Source organism: Tetrahymena thermophila (assembly GCF_000189635.1).
Source record: "Tetrahymena thermophila SB210 genomic scaffold scf_8254379, whole genome shotgun sequence".
Taxonomy (NCBI): domain Eukaryota; phylum Ciliophora; class Oligohymenophorea; order Hymenostomatida; family Tetrahymenidae; genus Tetrahymena; species Tetrahymena thermophila.
This window is the reverse complement of record NW_002476163.1, coordinates 602,690-621,585: the sequence shown is the minus strand read 5'-3', so window position 1 is coordinate 621,585 and position 18,896 is coordinate 602,690. Positions and strand designations below refer to the sequence as shown.

The 18,896-nt window shown below is 22.2% G+C and overlaps 7 protein-coding genes across 7 annotated transcripts; 2 read left to right on the top strand and 5 right to left on the bottom strand. All coding sequences in view use genetic code 6, as the record gives it.

The window, feature by feature from the left end:
- Positions 1-1,440: 1,440 nt before the first annotated feature.
- TTHERM_000300666 (kinase domain protein) lies at positions 1,441-3,080 on the bottom strand (the record flags this gene model as incomplete). The annotated part of the gene is made up of 9 exons (XM_012800164.1): positions 1,441-1,528; positions 1,599-1,691; positions 1,834-1,926; positions 1,974-2,066; positions 2,469-2,561; positions 2,623-2,715; positions 2,764-2,856; positions 2,902-2,988; positions 3,079-3,080. Coding segments are annotated over 9 exons (735 nt in total).
- Positions 3,081-4,284: 1,204 nt separating this feature from the next.
- TTHERM_00300660 (transmembrane protein, putative) lies at positions 4,285-7,721 on the top strand (the record flags this gene model as incomplete). The annotated part of the gene is made up of 2 exons (XM_001024593.2): positions 4,285-5,181; positions 5,241-7,721. 2 exons carry the CDS (start codon positions 4,285-4,287, stop codon positions 7,719-7,721), a joined length of 3,378 nt encoding a protein of 1,125 aa, XP_001024593.2.
- Positions 7,722-7,973: 252 nt separating this feature from the next.
- On the top strand, positions 7,974-8,878 carry TTHERM_000300659 (Mnd1 family protein; the record flags this gene model as incomplete). Its single annotated transcript, XM_012800163.1, has 6 exons — positions 7,974-8,042; positions 8,102-8,159; positions 8,211-8,326; positions 8,383-8,487; positions 8,534-8,648; positions 8,712-8,878. The coding sequence occupies 6 exons, from the start codon at positions 7,974-7,976 to the stop codon at positions 8,876-8,878; spliced, it is 630 nt and encodes a 209-aa protein (XP_012655617.1).
- Positions 8,670-13,201, bottom strand: TTHERM_00300650 (hypothetical protein). Its single transcript, XM_001024592.2, has 16 exons — positions 12,677-13,201; positions 12,390-12,622; positions 11,534-12,341; positions 11,396-11,485; positions 11,250-11,342; positions 11,113-11,196; positions 10,971-11,060; positions 10,452-10,823; positions 10,313-10,402; positions 10,172-10,261; positions 10,027-10,116; positions 9,790-9,972; positions 9,642-9,728; positions 9,495-9,590; positions 9,259-9,441; positions 8,670-9,205 (listed from the first exon to the last, which is right to left on the bottom strand). Exons 1-16 carry the CDS (start codon positions 13,156-13,158, stop codon positions 8,932-8,934), a joined length of 3,345 nt encoding a protein of 1,114 aa, XP_001024592.2. The 5' UTR covers positions 13,159-13,201; the 3' UTR covers positions 8,670-8,931.
- Positions 13,202-13,925: 724 nt separating this feature from the next.
- Positions 13,926-15,069, bottom strand: TTHERM_00300640 (aldo/keto reductase family oxidoreductase; the record flags this gene model as incomplete). Its single annotated transcript, XM_001024591.3, has 2 exons — positions 13,926-14,361; positions 14,462-15,069. The coding sequence occupies 2 exons, from the start codon at positions 15,067-15,069 to the stop codon at positions 13,926-13,928; spliced, it is 1,044 nt and encodes a 347-aa protein (XP_001024591.1).
- A 259-nt stretch (positions 15,070-15,328) lies between these two features.
- On the bottom strand, positions 15,329-16,479 carry TTHERM_00300630 (aldo/keto reductase family oxidoreductase; the record flags this gene model as incomplete). The annotated part of the gene is made up of 2 exons (XM_001024590.1): positions 15,329-15,767; positions 15,872-16,479. 2 exons carry the CDS (start codon positions 16,477-16,479, stop codon positions 15,329-15,331), a joined length of 1,047 nt encoding a protein of 348 aa, XP_001024590.1.
- Positions 16,480-16,949: 470 nt separating this feature from the next.
- On the bottom strand, positions 16,950-18,085 carry TTHERM_00300620 (aldo/keto reductase family oxidoreductase; the record flags this gene model as incomplete). The annotated part of the gene is made up of 2 exons (XM_001024589.1): positions 16,950-17,388; positions 17,478-18,085. 2 exons carry the CDS (start codon positions 18,083-18,085, stop codon positions 16,950-16,952), a joined length of 1,047 nt encoding a protein of 348 aa, XP_001024589.1.
- Between the last annotated feature and the right edge of the window lie 811 nt (positions 18,086-18,896).

Here is an 18,896-nt window from a genome sequence, read left to right as displayed (position 1 = left end):
AAGCCTAATGAATCAAAGAAATGCAAAAGCAAACTGAAGCATATCTTAAAGATCTTTAATTAGAAAAAACAATATTTATGAGTAAATTATAAGGAAGTTAAAATATAGATAGATATTCTATTATCCTTAAAAACTAATCATTATATAAATATGAAGTATTATTTAAGCAATTGATGATTGCAATTGATATAATTAAGATAAATGCAATAAGGCTAAGCTCATTATATTTAAATTATACTATATTTTTAAAAACTGTATATTTTCGTTGGTAATAGAAATAAATTTTTCAAATTTTTAATGGCAGGGATTTAATTATTCACTTTGAACTAAAGCATTATCATCATACAAAATTTTATGCCTTTATTATTCCTTGAATAAATATAATTAATTAATTAATTTTCTTTTTGATTTTTAAATGTAATATATTTCTTTTGTGGTAAATATTAACATTAAATTTGATTTTATTATTTTGAGGAATATATATTTATTACAAATAGCATTCAAAGATAAAAAAGAGGCATGTTTCGAGCGAAATTAGAACAAGCATTGTAATATAAATTAGAAATATCTTTTTTTGGTAATAAATAGTTTGTGAAAATTATGTTTGGCCAACTTTGAAATATTTTGAATAAAAATTTATACCTTAAAACAAATATATAATTAATCATCAATAATATTTTCATTTTTCTTGAGGTTACTTAAATAAAAAAATTTTAAACAATTTATTCATAAAATCAAAATATGCATTTGTTTAAAAATTTATCATCTTAATTTCTTTATTTAATGCTTTTTTAGATTAGAAAACACATATGAACTAAAAATTTTTTTAATATTTGCTTCTTAAAAAAATGTATTATTTGAAAAAAGATTGATCTTCAAATAATAAAAGGCATTTTAATTATTTGAAAATCAAGAATAAAGAATTCTTTTTCAAGTAAAAAATCACCACTTAAAGTTCGAAGTGTTTGTTGGTATTAGCTTTAATAAAAAAATGTAAGCATAAATTGATAGTGATAGAAAAATTTTACTTTTGATTTTATGAATGCATCAATTAAATCAAAAATTTCTAAGTATATGATAAATAATTAATCATTCTTTAATTGATTTTAGCTTACATTGTTACTTAAGTAAAAATATTTCTTAACACATTATAAAATTATTCAAATTTAAACCCCAAAAATTAAAGATAAAATTAACTTATAATAGAAATAAGCATCTTTTAAAGAAATAAAAATACACTTTTCATACAAATATATATTGCAAAAAATTAATATTTAAATATTTTGCTTAATACCTTGAACCTAAGTTCAGATAATCAATTTTAATTTAGCATAATCAGGGATATTATAAAGTCTAAATAATATAATATTACCAATTAGATATTTATTTTTTAAGAATATCTTCTTGAAAATAAAATCTTCAGCTAAGCAATAATTAACTTCATTACTTACTAATTATTTTATAATAAGCAAGCCTTTTCATTTTATGGAGAAAATGCTACAAAAATGATAGAGCAATCTATTTAGATCTTTTTAAATAAAAAAATAATGAAGACAGTTTAAATTATTTTATAATTCAAAAGAATTAAGAATGTTTACCCTTCGATATCTAAATACAAATATTTAATTTATGAATTCTTACTTATTTTTTATATGATTTATCTTATACTATTCACTGATAAATTATTTTGGCTTTATTTATAATTAATTTAATAAAAAATACTTTTTTCTTTATATTTTAAAACTAAGAGAGATAAATAAATAGATATATGTGTATGTTAAATCTTTACTTATTGAAAACTGAATAAATTAAATTTATAAATTGCTTATTTACCATCCAATCGTCAATGAAAGAGACTCCAGTTTTAAGCAGTTTTAAAGTGATTAAGCTATTTGTAGGGCTCCATCATTACCAACATTATTTCCACTAGTTAATAAATTTTAGTGATAATAATTCAATATGATTAATCTTACGAATTTATTTAAACAAATAATTTATGGAGTTTCTCACATTGCTGCAAGTTCTTAAATAAGTTTGTAAATCCTTCTGCATTTAGATTATTAAACCTTTTTCATATTCATTTTTAACATACAATTATACTTTTTACATATTCATTTTTAAAATATAATTTTAAGGAAAATTATTTGAATTGTTTTGGAAGTATTTTTGAGGTATATTAAAATTAAAATTTCTTTAAATTATTTAAAATAATTTAATTTTTTAGAAATAAGTGAAAATCTTTTGCATAAATCAGAATTTCTAATTATTTTTATAATAATTAAAAAATAAATGCTTAAAAATTTTGTATGCATAGACACATTTTCCTTAAAACTTAATATTTTTCTGGATATGGTAATATTCTTTTATCAATTTCCTAAATTTAGTATTTAAGTGATGATTTATACAATTTATATGTGTAAACTGTTATGAAGAAATTTGATAAGGGGAATTTGGAATTAAATGATTACTATCCAATATAAAGATAAACACTATTTAAGTCAGGGCAATCTTTGATTCCTTAAGATATCTACTTCAATCCTTCAGAACCTATACTATTATATCTATTTAAAAATATTTATTTTTTTTATAATAACAATAATAATAGTAATAATAAGATAATACGATCCAATTGTTAATTTCATGATTTTTAAATTTTTGCAGCATCCCAAACTTTATCCTATATAACATGCTCCTTATTACCCTATTTTATTAGATCTAATTAGATATACTTTTATGCTTGAATATTTATTAATAAAAATATACGAATATATAGTAATTGACAATTCTACTAGTTACTAACAGTTTTATAAAGCATCAGCTAATCCCCTAGCTCCTTCGATACCTACTTCATTTGATCTAAAAAAAAAATTATGAAAAAAAGATGAAAGCGTTAAATTTAACTCCTCTAAATTGATGACAAGCTTATGCGGATTTCTATGGTACATTTTTAATGTATGTTAATAAGTAGATTTATGATAATTGTTTCCCCTAATTTACATAAATGATAGAATAAGGAATAAAGCAAAAGCATTAAATGTAAAAAGTAGGCAATACACAAATTAGAATGAATTTCATTACATTATTTTCACTTGTTCTTTTATTTTAAAATATATTATTTTTTAGTAATTTCTTTGTTACAATCTTAGGAATAGTTCCTCTTTTTGCTTAATAATATTTCTTTTGCTTTTTTTAAAGCTAATTTTTTAGCTGTAATATCATAGTTAATTTACTTTGTATTTACTTGAAATTTAATTTACAAACCATTAGATTATTATATAATATTTTAAAGCTAGATATCAATTCATTAGAAAAAGTTTAAATTAATTATTAATAATGAATGAGCTCTTTAGTTTATTTTTCGAAATTTAAAGCATCATCAAGCGCTTTTTTCAAAATTAAAAGAAATGATTAATACCAAGCAAACAGAAAAAAAAAATATTTAAAAATTAGAAAAATTAAAATGGTTAAATTTGAAATTTTAAAATAAATCGATATGTGACTTTTTTATAAAAGGAAAAAAATTATTAAACTAGATAACTAAGAAATATTTGAAAGTATAAAATTTAACTAAATTTAATGTATTTCTTACCTTTTAATATTATAGTTCAAATAAAACAATTAAAAATTAATAATTGAAATGACTAAATTAAAATATAAAACAAATTAAATTATAAATTTTAGTTAGAATTATATATTAATTAATTAGTAGGAAAAAAATATTTCACTAGAAAATTAAAAATATTTCAAAAATGAAACTTGTTTTATTTCTTGCATATTAATGAATGATTAATTTTTAAAAATATTGAAAGGTTATGAAATGAAAAATATTACATTTCAAACTTGAAGATAAATTAAGTATTATATGTAATTTTTTTGTTAGAATTTATAAAAATTAATGTGTAAGTAAATACTTTTTAATTAGAATCTAATTAATTATTGATTTAATTTCAATCCTCAATATTAAAGTGTAATTTTAAGAATATAAATGAATTGTGGCTATTTATATTTTGATTAATTGAAAAATTCATATATTCTTTTTAAGTTACTTAATTTAAATACCATAAATGATTCAAATATCGATTCAATAAAAATGTGACTAATATTACTGGATGCATTAAAACTTCTTGTATGTATTTTTTACCATAAAAAGCTAATGGTTAAGAGCTTTAAATTATTATTTTAATTAGTTTAATTAGTTAGAAATATCACTCTAAATAAACATACATATATTCATACAAATTTATCTTAGTAAGAAATTAATTCATCTAAAATAGCAAAGAACTAATGGGAAAAAGATTGGATAGATTTTTAAATTTTATAAAATAGATTGATAAAATAGATATTTATGGCTAGAAGATTAGCCTCAAATTCATGAAAGAGTCTGAATATAAAACAAGGTTTGGAGGCTTAATAACTTTAGTAGTTGGGTTATTGACTGGACTTTGGACCTTAGTTTCAATTTATCAGTTAATATATTCTTCTGTTAATTCAATCATATCTCAAGAATATGTAATGGATGCTTAAGAATTAAATTCAATATCTTTTAATCCTAAGTCTTAAAATACATTTTAGGTAGGGTTTTTCAATAAATAAACTCAATTGCCAATTGATTAGAATTATTTTAAAATAGTTTCATATTATAATTAAGAATGTGATATCATTAATTAAAAAGTAGAAGTATTATCTTTTTAGGAAATTCAAAGTAAATCAGTGGAACTAACTGATTGCTAAGATCTTATAGAATCATCTTAAGAATATCAGTTTTTAAGTTAAACAAAAGATGGGTATTTTTGCTTCAACAAAGACAAATCATTTACAGAAAATGAAGTTTATCCTGAAATTTAATAAACAGTTAACTGTCGTAATAGTATTAATATTTTGGTAACAAAGAGTAAAGATTTAGATGACTAAATTTTGTAAAACTTAAAGTAAAACAGTACTTTAAGCTTGTCTGTTCCTACAACGTTAGTTGACTATACAGACATCCAAAATCCTTTCGATTACACAAATATTATGAAACAATTTGACACAAATTTGTTTTTTAGTACTTAATCTAATATTTAATAAAAATTAATGATTTAAATAAATTTCTAAGCATTAATAATAGAAGATGAAAGAAATTATTCAATTCAATAAAATAGACTGATGAAATCTTTCGCAATATAATCAATTTCAGATAAAGTAAATTATTTTGTTTAAAATATTATTAAATTTTAATAATAATAATAATTATAATAAAGCTTATCAATAGTGCTCTTAATCCTTAGGAGTAATCTTAGCTTAAAAATACCATTAACGATTCTGATGTCTTATTCAAAATTAAGATTAGTTTTTCTGAATAAAACTACAATAAAAAATATATTAGATCGTTTTAAAGCATACCTTCCATTCTAGGTAGTCTAGGAGGTGGTATTAAAATAGTAGTTCTTATGGGATTTCTTATAGTTAGTCCTCTGTGCCAGATTCATTTTTAAAAGACTATGCTAAATGAGGTGTTTAATTTTGAAAATGACTAAGATGATGATGATGATGAAAATTACTAAAATAACTTTAATCTTCAGTCACTAAAATCTTTAGATGGGATATAAACAAATAACAAAAATCATATAAGTATTAATAACAACAGCAATATTTCTTAAGCCTAGAATTAAGATAATCCCAAAAAATAGCAAGTCTCTAAAGGTTTATAGAAGATTAACAACTTTGAAAACTAATAAAATATATTGCAAACTAGTTCTCCAAAATATATTTAGGCTCTCAAAAATGTCACTAGTTTTATTTAAATTCAAAATATTAACTAAAAGTAAGAAAACTTACCCACTTCTACTAAAAGTATTACAAATTTTAAACAAATTAAAAATATAGAAAAGCCAATATAAAAACAAATCAATTAAATAACTAATAATTACACACATTAAAATAGCATGATATTTTCAAAGCATTCTCTTTAACAAGAAAACAATAATGATGAACTAAATTTTACGTAGCTAAGCTAACTGAAAGGTGGAGAAAGGAAAAACAAAATGAAAGAAATAATAAAGGGAACTATTTTTATCAATTCTTAAAGATAAATAGACTCTTAACAGTGTATAGATCAAAATTCCCCACTCCCTAAATTTCCTTAAAGATTATCATTTCTATCAAACGCTTAATCATAGAAAACTATTGCCTTAACCAAAAAGAAATAAAATGACCAAAAGAAAGCTGAAGAATAAATATTTGAAAAATATTTCAAGACAACATTCAATCCTCTAAAAATATCTTTTATCGAAAGTTTATTTTACTATATATGGCCTTTCGGTAAATTCAAAAGAACCAAGGAACAGATGAGCTATTCTATTGATAAGCTAAATTACCATTTAGATAGTATTTACATCATTAAAAAGCTACTTGAGATTGATAAGCTTAAAATGCTTTTATTAGATGAAAATTAAATTAAATTACTAGAATTCCTTCCAAAACCAACAATAAATTTGAAAAAAGTAGTAAACTAATAAGAATCTTTTTAGGTTAGCTCTAATTTAATAACTGAAGATGATTAAAAAAAGATAAATATTTTGTATTAAGATACCAGAAATGAGTTAACAAAAGCTACACAAGCATTCTAAGCTTTCTAATCAATAAAAGCCAAATCATCATTAACATAAATCGATAGAAAATTAATAGATTTACTGGATCCTAAAATTGCAGATTATTTTAATTAAGACAGTGATGATAATAAATCTTAAATAATTTAGTTAAACTAAATGAGTTTAGAAAACGAAAATAATCAACTTAATATCAATTATGATAAGGATACATCAAATAAAATTTAACTTAATTATCAGTAAGAAAATACTACTCCTTAATCTTAGAATCTGATAAAAGAAATTTACTAAAAAAGCAAAGGAAGCAGCGGTTATATTAGTTCTCCCTTGGAGATATACAGAAGTACAGCTAAGAAAGCATCTATGTTTAAATAACCACATATAAAGAGAGGATCTCTTCATGTAACTTCTCAATATAATAGATAAGACGAAGTAGAAGAATATCAAAAAAATAATTAAATTTAGATAAAATATATACAAAATGATGGTTAAAGTGATTAGCATATACCTACAAGACTTACTCGCTTAAAATCATACTCAAGTGAAGATATTAATAAAATGCAAAGGCGAAGCAAGGAAAGCTCGGTATCTAGCTAATAAAGTAAAGAAGGATCTAGCTTTTATTTTGGAGTTAAGAATATTTCAGCACAATACCCTAAATCACTAGAAATGTAATATGTACTAGACGATTCTCATTTGTAGTAAGATGTAATTAATGGAGATATGGAAGAATCTCAGTAAAAATAACAATAAAATTAAAAAATATCTTTGGAGTTGAACAATGAAATAAATCATAGCAACCCTCCTGGATTGAAAAAAATCTTCTCAAGCTCCCTAATCAGTAGTTGTAGTCATAGCATTATTGCAGATGAATCAATAAAACTCTAAAGTATAGATTGCCAAAATTTATAAATGTTTACAAAATAAAATAAATTTTGTAAGTCTTCAAATTTGATAGTATCATAAAATTAGAAATAAGCAGAAAATTAGTCTGAATAAATTAATACCAGCAGTGAATAGACATATTTTAGAGAGAAAAAAAATTCTTCAAATGAAGAAAATAAATTAGTTTCCCAATATGAAATTCAAATAAATTTACATAAAAAAGTTTAAAGTTAAGAAAATATGAGTTGAGGTTTTAAAAATATACTTAAACAAAAATAAATCAAAATAAATAATACCATTAATTCAGCTAAAAAATGTATAATTTTTGTCATATTTTACTGTATTCCTTTTAATTTAATTAATCAAAACTGACTTAATTTCGCTAGAATTTGTTTAGCTAAAAGTCTTTTTTAAGCTCAAATAAATTTTTTTTGATAAATAATTTTTTATAAAAAATTTAATAAGAAACTATAAATTTAACATAAAATTAAAAAAGTATAAATGAAAAGAGTAAAGGGTTTGTCAGCTTAAGAAAAGTAAAAAGCCATTCTAGAAATATTTTTTGAGACAGTAAATAACTTAGATAAACTATGTAAATGAGTGCAAAATTTTTTATTACTATTAAATAGAGAGATATTTTTAACAAAGAGGAAATTGAAAAGGAAGCCAAAAAGAAAAGAATTAATAGTAATTTTTTGTAGTTAATATTCAATTATTTCTATACATTTTTTAAATAAGATCCTTAGGATGTTCAGGATATTCTAAAAGTTCTAGTTTAAGATAATTTGATTAATAAGGATAAGGTAGGAATAGGTTCTTTCTTTTGGTCCTTTCCTAATGAAAAAAAGGAAGAAGTAGATTTATAAAAATTCTTATTTTGATTTTTTTATTTAATTTGAATTAACAATAGATGGTCAAAGTCATAAACGGTCTAGATGAGAAAATGATTTAATTGAATCAAAAGATCTAGGAAACAGAAATAAAAATTTAAATGGAATAAAGTTTAAGAACATCAGTAAATTAAATATTTTAATACTTAATAAATTAATTTTATATATTAGGATGACAGAGATGATTTACTAAGTTAACATTAAAATCTTAAAAAAACAGTGGAACAAAAGCTTAAATAAGTAAATTTGCTAAAAAGAAATGATCCAAAAAGAGTTCAAGAAATGAGTAATTTATTTACACTTTAGAATTTTAATGATAAAGCTAATTATTTATTTTTGTATATACAAGAGAATAAAATAGAATAATATAGAATACTTGCTAACTTATGGGGAGATAATATCGAGGCACTTCTTTCTTTCTTAAAGAAAAAATTTTATATGAATGCTTAAGATTTGAAAAATTATAAGGAAGTTTTTGAAATAGATTAGGAAATAGAATATATTGAAAGTGTTTGAAAATGGTTCTTTAAATACTCATAATCAATTGAATATTGATGTATTAATTTAAATCAAAACTAACAAAATCCTCTCAACTACTGAAGATTTTATAATTTTTTGGCAATTTGTTTCTATAATTATTCACTAAGCTAATTATCCCAAGCATTAATATTAAATTCTATTATATTATTTTCTGTTTTATTTGTCAAAGTATCTATAATATTTTCGAAAGTTCTATCAAAAATTTTGTTTTTCCAAATATCCAGTGTCAACGAATTTAAGTCTTTTTAGGTAGTTACTAATTCTAAAACTAAACTTTCAATACGATCACTTAATTCTATATCACTTTTAGGTTATAAAATTAATTAAAGTTTTCATATTTGGAATTGAAAAAATACCTCAACTATAAGTGGAGTTGTTTTAGTTTATGATGAGGAATCGAGGAAACTATCTTTTCAACAAATAAGTTTTAAATGCTCTTAATTTTATTTAAATTTAAACTCAAATATCTGAGATCTTCAAACAGTTAGAGACTTCCAATCATTTCAAATAAATTTTTTTCTCCATTTACTTTTATTTATCTAATCAAAAAAATAGCATTTATAATCATTTATTAATTTTTAAACAATATTACTCCATATTAAGTTTTATAGTTTCTACTTCAGCACCGTAACAATTTTATAATAAATTCTTAATTAGAATTATCATTTGATCTTCACAGAAAGTATTTCTAGAATCAAAAATATTATGTTAAAAAATAAATATAAAATATAATAAATACCCTAAATCTAATGATATATATTTTAGCTTTTTGAAATATTTAGAAGGCAGATAAACCTCGTTTTCTGTATTTGTTAAGATATTATCCCTAAATAAGTTATTTATTGTATAAATTAATAAAATATATCCATAAAAAATAAAATAGATACCTTGCACTGAAAGATATTTCTTCTAGTTAATCAGAGTTCTTATCTAGAAGCTGCAGCAGCTAAGATATAGAGGAATAATACAATTTATTTGAAGAGAAGTCTAAGTTTAATTTATTTAAATATTAAAGAGATCCTAATTACTAAATCAATTGTAGGGCTTCATTATTTGCTAACTCGTTATTGCTTTATTTTTATAAAAATCTTATAATAATTTAATAATTTATTTATTTTTATTACCTAAAGTTTAAGTAAAGATCTTCCAAGCATGATGATAAGTTAGTGTTAAAAATATATTAAAGATTATTTAACTACTTTAATTGATTCCACCTAAATTATTTCGAATTTATTCTAATTAATTCAACTAGATTTTTTTAAAATTTACTAAAAATCTAAATGTAGGCATTGAAGGTTTACTAGGGGCTTGATATTTTTAATCAACACACTTAAGCCTTATTCATTGAGACCGTTATTCCTAAAGAATTATTGATATTCTTAATAAATAAATACAATATTTTAATTTTACCATAAATAAAGTTTGAGCTTTCTTATTTAAGTTAATTATTTTAAACATACTGATATTTAGGTTATTTAATTAATTTCTATTTTGTTTGCCCTTTTATTTAAAAATTAGTAAATTAATATAAAAATTATTTTTTAAATACCCTAAGCTTAATTCTAACTCTTTTAGATGAGCAGCATTTTTTAAAATTTCAGATAAACCTTATGGGTATGTGCACTGATAATCTGCTTTAAGCTCATTTGATAAAACGTTATCTAGATGGAGGGATAATATCTGAATATTTTTTAATTAAGATATTGCTAAAAAGAACGATTATAAGTCATTGTCTAAAATAGAATTATTAGATAGATTCAAATTCAACTCCTAAATATCTTTTAATTAATCTACATTCCACTACTTTAATTCACTCATTTTTAACTAAGAATTATTTAAGTTCAAAGATAATTTGAGTAATTATTTGTTTTCTAAGCTTTCGCTAAAAACTCTAAAGCACATCTCATCCACTTTTTAATTTCTATAAATAAATGTTTAAATTTTTTTAATTTTAGTTAATAATATTTTTTCTAAAATAAATTCTTTAAAAATTGCCTATTCTAGAAAAAAAAAAATTTTTTAATTTAAATTGATAATTCTTATTTTAAAGGAAAATTAAAAATTTTACTAAAAATCCAATTCTAGATTTCTTAATTTATAAAGATCTTTAATACTGTAGAGAATTTCAACGATTTAGCTCTTTACAAATAAATTTAACCTAATAAATTAAGAATAAATTTTTATTTTTTTATTAATTAGCAAAATATTACCCTAATTTTATGCTAAGACTTGTTAAATTGTTTAAAAATTGAAGTTTTTCAGCTAAAAACCCACATTATTTAAGCTTGTTTTCTCTATTAATTAAAATTATTTTTAATTTTAGCACTTAATAAATATGAATAAGTACTCTAAATTTAGTTTTAATATTTCTAAACTTTTCCCTAGATTTTAAAAAGTGTTTGAAACCTCAAACAGCCCTTCTGCTCCTATTTAATCATTTCTTTAAAATTTAAAGTTCTTTAAAAGTTTATTTTCTAAAAATTTAATTTTTACTTAAAATCTAAACTCAGGCTTTTCAAATATTTAAGGTTTGACAAATAATTAGATAATTTTGTTGCTCCTTCTTTACCACAATTGTTTGGTCTTTTTTTTAATTTAAATGCTTTATGGATTTTTATTCAAAAAACTTACTTAAGAGATAAGATTTAAATTGAATTTATTTAAGTTAATTAATCAAATATTTATCGATAATCAATTTTAACTAAATCTAATATCAACTGCTAAACAGAATATTTCGAAGATTATATTTAGGAAATAAATTCTTATAAATTTTATTAATTGACATTTTTTTATAAAAATAAATTGTATTGATTGCTATTTTATGCATTTAAGCTTTTTTATTCTAAACTTTCTAAGTAATTGTAAGAATTTTAAATAGTTTCAGTTAAAAATTCACCAAAATAAATTAAAGTCTGAAGTTTTTTTAAATTAATAAACCGTTTTTTGAGATAAAATTTATTATTTTAAAATATAATTTTATCTTAAATTGCTTCAGCGAGCATATTTTCATTGACTTTTTATTTTTTTTATTTTCTTAAATCTTCTAAAATAGAGATAATACTTTCAAGAAGTTTAATATTTTATTCTTCTTCATTTTATTTACTTAAAGAATTTACAACATTATAGTATTTTAATTGAACTGAGCTTTTAATTTTTGCAATAAACTAATTTAATTTCTCCTTAAGTTCTTGAAAATAATTAATTCTACCATGAATCTCTCTGTTAAATAATTATTTTAGTATTATATCTAAGGGAGTTTAAAGGTCATTTTTATTGTCATTAGAGCAAAATATTCTAAAATTTCTAATATCCATTCTTTCTAAAAAGCAAGCTGTGTGCTATTAGCACTTGGGTCTTTAATATTATCCTTGATCTAACTGTAAACCAATATTTTTTAACATTTTATTCATTTCTTAAGTCGCTGTTTCGTAAGTTATTTCTAATAAATTGCAAAATAAATATTTAAATTATCAAGAAATATAATTACCTTCAGAAGAAAAGAGTATGGAATCATCTTGTTGTGAAAAAACATCTAAAGTTAATTTAAATTCTTCAACAGTTCTGAGACAATCCTAAACTTTCATACTAATCATTTAATATAAAGTTAAGTAAAGGTCATAATACTCAATTAGTTCCTTTTTAATTTTAAAAAACTTTGGATATATTTAACAATTTTGTTATAGAATATCTTTTATTTCTTATTTTGTTTTGTTGCTTAAGCTATTTTTTATAAATAAAATAAATTAAAATATTTTATAATTTCAATATAAGTACCCTCTAAATATAATGCTTATTTCTTCATCAAATTTATTGGCAACGGATTCAAATTTTATCACTAATCTCTCTATATTAGAAATAGATTATGCAATCCCATTACTTTAAAGGGATGTTAATTTTTCTATCAATTTAACTTCAATCTATTCATTTTTTAAATTGTTTTCATTCTATTTAGAAGGATTATTGATAAAATCTTAAGCATCTTCGCATAATTTTTTCAAAAAATCATCTAATTTCATTGTTTAATTTTAATTGAATACATCTTTTTTTATATCTTCATCACAAAGTAGGCTAAAATTTTACAAATTGATATAATTTAATTAGCATTTTTCAGATTAATGTTTTAAACATTTTATTGGCTTTTTGCTAATAGCTTATTATAAACTTTAAATCTGCTTAATTTGTGATATTTCAGAAACCTAATATGATTTCCTTCTGTTTTCTTTATTTTTTTTTGGTTTAGAGCCACAAATTCCCATAATGAAATTGAATAATTATTTATATCTTTTTAATTAATTTTTTTTGCAAAAATACTTTGAAAATAATTAATATTTTTTAAAAATTTATCTATTTTTGAAATAAGTAGAATTTATTTTAATTTCCACCAATGCTTTATATGAATCATAAATCTAAAAAAAGAGATCTAATTATCCAAACATATTTTTATAATTATTAAAATTGTAAAAAATTTATTTTTAAAATCTAATTAAATTTTAATAATATCAAATAAATATAAAAATTCAAATAGATTGAAATCATATATTCATGTTTTACGAAGAAAATTTAATGTTAAAAAAATTGGTTATTCTTAAATTTTTTAAAAAATTAAAAGTTGATTCTATTATTTGTATAAGAAGTATAGAAAATAATTCTAATCAAATGTTTATTAATAATTTGTGATTTTAAGTCAGTCATATTTTTTATAAAAATTTTATTAGTTATCTTTTCAATTACTTTTTGATATAAATAGTAATTAAATTTTTATATCAGATAATATGTAGAATTAAAAAATATAATAATTTTTTTGGAATCAATAATTTAAAATAAATTAATAAATATTTCTTGTTTCAAAAACCTGTTTATTTTGGTAAGGAGATTCTTTTAAATATTAAACTTTTAAAAAAGCATATTTAGTTATTAAAATACTAATTTTGATTTAAGATATTTTACAAATAAATATATTATATCTAGTTTATTTATTTATTTAATTATTAAATTTAATTTAGAGTTTAAATTTTTAGAGGTTTCATCTTCTAGGAGGTTTCATTCCCCAAGTTCTCATGCATGGCTCTGGCTTAGGTTGAGTATCAAAAATCTCATTAATTTCTTTCTCTATTTCATCAGTAATTAAAGATATAAATTTCAAAGATTTTACAGTATCTTCTAGCTATAATACAGAAGAGGCGCTAGTTATAGCAGAAGATACATCTTTATTTTTTAATACCCATGCCATGGCAAGCTGAGCTTGAGTACATCCAATTTTTTTTGCCACTTCACCAAATCTTTAAAATATTGAAATAAATTTGGCTTTATTAGCTTCTCCTAAATATTCTTAAATATATTCTTATATCATCGGATCATCTGAGAAGGTTTTAGCTCTACACTCTGAGTCAGGAATTCCATTGTTATATTTACCTGTCAAAAGACCACCAGCTAAAGGAGACCAAACAGTTGAGCCCATTCTAAATATTTTAATTTGATTAAAGATTTGAAAATATTTATTTACTTTTTATTATTTAATTAAAAAAGTAAGATAATACTAGAAGAATATTAGATATTTACCTATATTTATCAAAGAGGCGTCCATATTCCTTTTCAAAGCGCTCTCTGACAAGGATATTGTATTAAGGCTGTTCCATTACTGGTTTAATCAGATTATATTTTTCACATACCATATAAGCTTCAAAAATGTTGGCTGCAGACCATTCTGAAGTTCCCCAATAGTGAGCTTTTCCGCTTTTAACTATACAATCAAATGTGCGACAAACTTCTTCTAGAGGAGTTTCGTCATCAAATCTATGACAAAAAACTAGATCAACATAGTCTAATTACAACTTAGCCAATGAGTTGTTTAGACCTTCAACAATATGTTTTCTAGAAAGACCAGTTCTGTTAACTTTTAAATCTGGTACGGCCCAAAAAAGTTTAGTAGATATAACTAAATCCTCACGAGGAACATTCAATTACTTCAGAGCTATTCCTAATTATTTCTCTCCTTCTCCCCATCCATAAACTTCAGCTGTGTCAAAAAAGTTTATTCCTAGCTCATGTGCTTTTTTAACAAGCTGGTTTGTTCTTTCTTACCAATCAGGCTTATCTGAATTTAGATAATTTCCAAATGAAATGGCAGAAACTTTTAAACCTGTATCACCTAAAATTCTATATTCCATATGAATAATCTTCTTATTAGTTTTATTTCAAAATTATTAAGATATTTTTTTAGTTTTAAAATTAATTATTAACTAAATATTTCTTTTATTTGATCAGAAATTGGATTTATTTTTATCAATAAAATATCATAAATTAAATCAAAAAAGATAATTTGCAGATATTTCTTTCACATATTTTTTAAAAATAAAAGTTACATCCATAAAAATAACATAAATCAATAGAAAATTTTATATACAAAATTTATATTTAGATATTTTCTCATCTTCTAGGCTCAAGTGGGGAAAAAACTCTAAAGTCCATTTCACCATCAGGTCTTTTTCCTGTTAAAGTGTTGATTCTAGCTTCTATTTCAGGAGTAATTTTTGAGATATATTTTACAGAGCCTACTATATCTTCAAGCTGTTCAGGTCTAGAAGCACCAGTTATTGCAGTTGAAACATCTTTATTTTTAATAACCCAAGCCATGGCTAACTGAGCTTAAGTGCATCCTATTTCCTTTGCTATTTCAGCTAATCCTTTCAACATATGGGTGTACTTTTCTTTGTTTTCTTCGCTAAAGTATGTTTTTAGTTAGTTTTGAATAGCACTGTTATCACTAAAAGTAGTTAATCTGCCTTATTCTTCAGGTTTTATACCATCGTTGTACTTTCCTGTTAAAATACCACCTAATAATGGGGACCAAACTGTAGAGCCATACCTATTTTGGATTAAAATAAACAATTTAAAATGAAGAAAATTTAGAAAACAATTAAAATAAATTATTTAAACCATCTTTATAAGTATTTAAATATAATTTATTACTTGTAAATATCAAAAAGTCTTCCATATTCTTTTTCAAATTTTTCTCTAAATATCATGTTATATTAAGGTTATTCAACTACGGGTTTAGTTAAATTGAAACGCTCACAAATCATGAAGGCTTCGAAAATTTAAGCTGCAGTCCATTCAGATGTTCCCCAGTAATGAGCCTTACCTGATGTAATAATATCATGGAAAGCCCTGCATGTTTCCTCTAAAGGTGTGTACTTATCAAATCTATGACAGAAAACAATATCTACATAATCCAATTATAACTTTTTCAAAGAGTTATTAATACCTTCCATAACATGTTTTCTAGATAGACCAACCTTATTTAGAGTATCGCTTTTTGTTGCCCAAAAAAGTTTGGTAGATATAACTAAATCTTCTCTAGCAACGTTAAGCTCTTTAAAGGCTAAACCCATTTACTTTTCAGCTTCACCATAACCATAAACTTCAGCAGTATCAAAGAAATTAATACCTAATGAATGAGCTTTTTTCACCAAATCAATAGTCCTTTGAGTCCAAGTAGAATCGTTGGAATTGAGCCAATTTCCAAAAGAAATAACTGATACCTTCAAGCCAGTGTTACCTAAATATCTATATTCCATTTTTTATATTATTTATATGATTATTAATTATTTAATATAATTAATTTATAAAAAAAGATATCTGAACTTTGTTATTTAAATAACAATTTTTGGTATTTCTGATTAATTATTTTTAGTAAATTTCTTAATTATTTACTTTGAATAAAACGAATTTCAATTATTCTAGATTGAACATTTCAAATTACTTAATCATATTTTATGTGAATATTATTCAGATTTTTATTTAATTTTAGTAAAATATAACCAAATAAACATCACCTCATTTGTTAATTTATTATCATTATTTACAAATTAATGATAATTGAATCATTTGTAAGGATGAAAGATATTTCTTTTACTAACAAAATAAAATAAATTGAGTTTAATGCTTTTCATTTAAAGATAGATAATAGGCATTATTCTAAAATACAAAATGTAACATAAATATTCTGAAAACAACTAAACTAAATATTTATTAATATTTAACTTGCTCATCTTCTAGGTTCTAGGGTTGAAAAGAGTCTAAAGTCCATTTCACCATCAGGTCTTTTTCCTGTTAAAGTGTTGATTCTAGCTTCGATTTCAGGAGTAATTTTTGAGATATAATTTACAGATCCTACTATATCTTCAAGCTGTTCAGGTCTAGAAGCACCTGTTATTGCAGTGGAAACATCTTTATTTTTAATAACCCAAGCCATGGCTAATTGAGCTTAAGTACATCCTATTTCTTTTGATATTTCAGCTAATCCTTTCAACATATGGGTGTACTTTTCTTTGTTTTCTTCTCCAAAGTAATTACTAAGTTAATTTTAAATAGCAGGTACATCACTAAAAGTGGTTAATCTACTTTATTCATCAGGTTTAATGCCATCGTTGTATTTACCTGTTAAAATACCACCTAATAATGGAGACCAAACTGTTGAGCCATATCTATATTTAAAATATAAAAGAATAAAATGAATTTATTTTTAAAATTTTGGTTTATCTTTTAATAAAATTGCCATTAAAAATTTTTTTACCTGTATAAATCAAATAATCTTCCATATTCTTTTTCAAACTTTTCTCTGAATATCATATTGTATTAAGGTTATTCAACGACAGGTTTAGTAAAATTAAAACGTTCGCAAATCATCAAAGCTTCGAAAATTTGAGCAGCAGTCCATTCAGATGTGCCCCAGTAGTGAGCCTTACCAGCTGTGACTATATCATGGAAAGCTTTGCATGTTTCCTCTAAAGGAGTATATTTATCAAATCTGTGACAGAAAACAATGTCTACATAGTCTAATTCTAACCTTTTCAAAGAGTTATTAACTCCTTCCATGATATGCTTTCTGGAGAGACCAACTCTATTTAGCTTATCTTCTCTATTACTCCAAAATATTTTGGTAGAAATGACTAAATCTTCTCTAGCAACATTAAGCTCTTTAATAGCTTATCCCATTTATTTTTCAGCTTCTCCATTACCATAAACTTCTGCAGTATCAAAGAAATTTATACCTAATGAATGAGCTTTTTTTACTAATTGAATTGTTCTTTGTGTCCAGCTTGAATCATTAGAATTAAGCCAATTACCAAATGATATAACTGATACCTTCAAACCAGTGTTTCCTAAATATCTATATTCCATTTTTAATTGATAGTTTATATTGTTTATTTTTTTATTTTTAATTAACAAAAAGTAATCTGAAGTAGTTAAATATTTAAACAAAAATTTTTGATATTTCTGATTAATTAATTTATCTGTATTTCTTATAGATACTGTTTTTAATTTTTGTAAACAACATATTCTAGAAATCCTCCACACTTCCAATTTTTTTCTATGGCTGTTTAAAAACAGTAAGCAAGCTTTTTATAAAGTATTTTATGATTTAATTTAAAAGTGATGATAAAAATGTATACTATGCTTATATTTAACTTCTAAAATAATAATTGAAGAATGTTTATATGATTTATAAGATCATTTATAGTAATCATTAATCGTAAATTCTTTTATAATAAAATTGATTATAACAAGTTTTTTTAGCAAGTGGCAAATCTTTAGTATTTATAAATATTACTTAATTTTACCTATTCCATTTTCTATCTTTTTCAAAAACTTTCTTAATTTTTGTAAACAACATATTCTAGAAATCCTTCACACTTCCAATTTTTTTCTTTGCTACTTAAAAACCGTAAGTAAGCTTTTTATAAAGGATTTTAAAATTTAATTTAAAAGTGATGATAAAAATGTATACTATGCTTATATATAACTTCTAAATTAATAATTGAAGTATCTTTATTTGATCTATAGATCATTTATAGTAATCATTAATTGCAAATTCTTTTATAATAAAATTGGAAAAAACGAGTTTTTTTGCAAGTGATAAATCTTTATTATTTATAAATATTACTTAATTTTACCTATTCCATTTTCTATCTTTTTCAAAAAATTTCTTAAT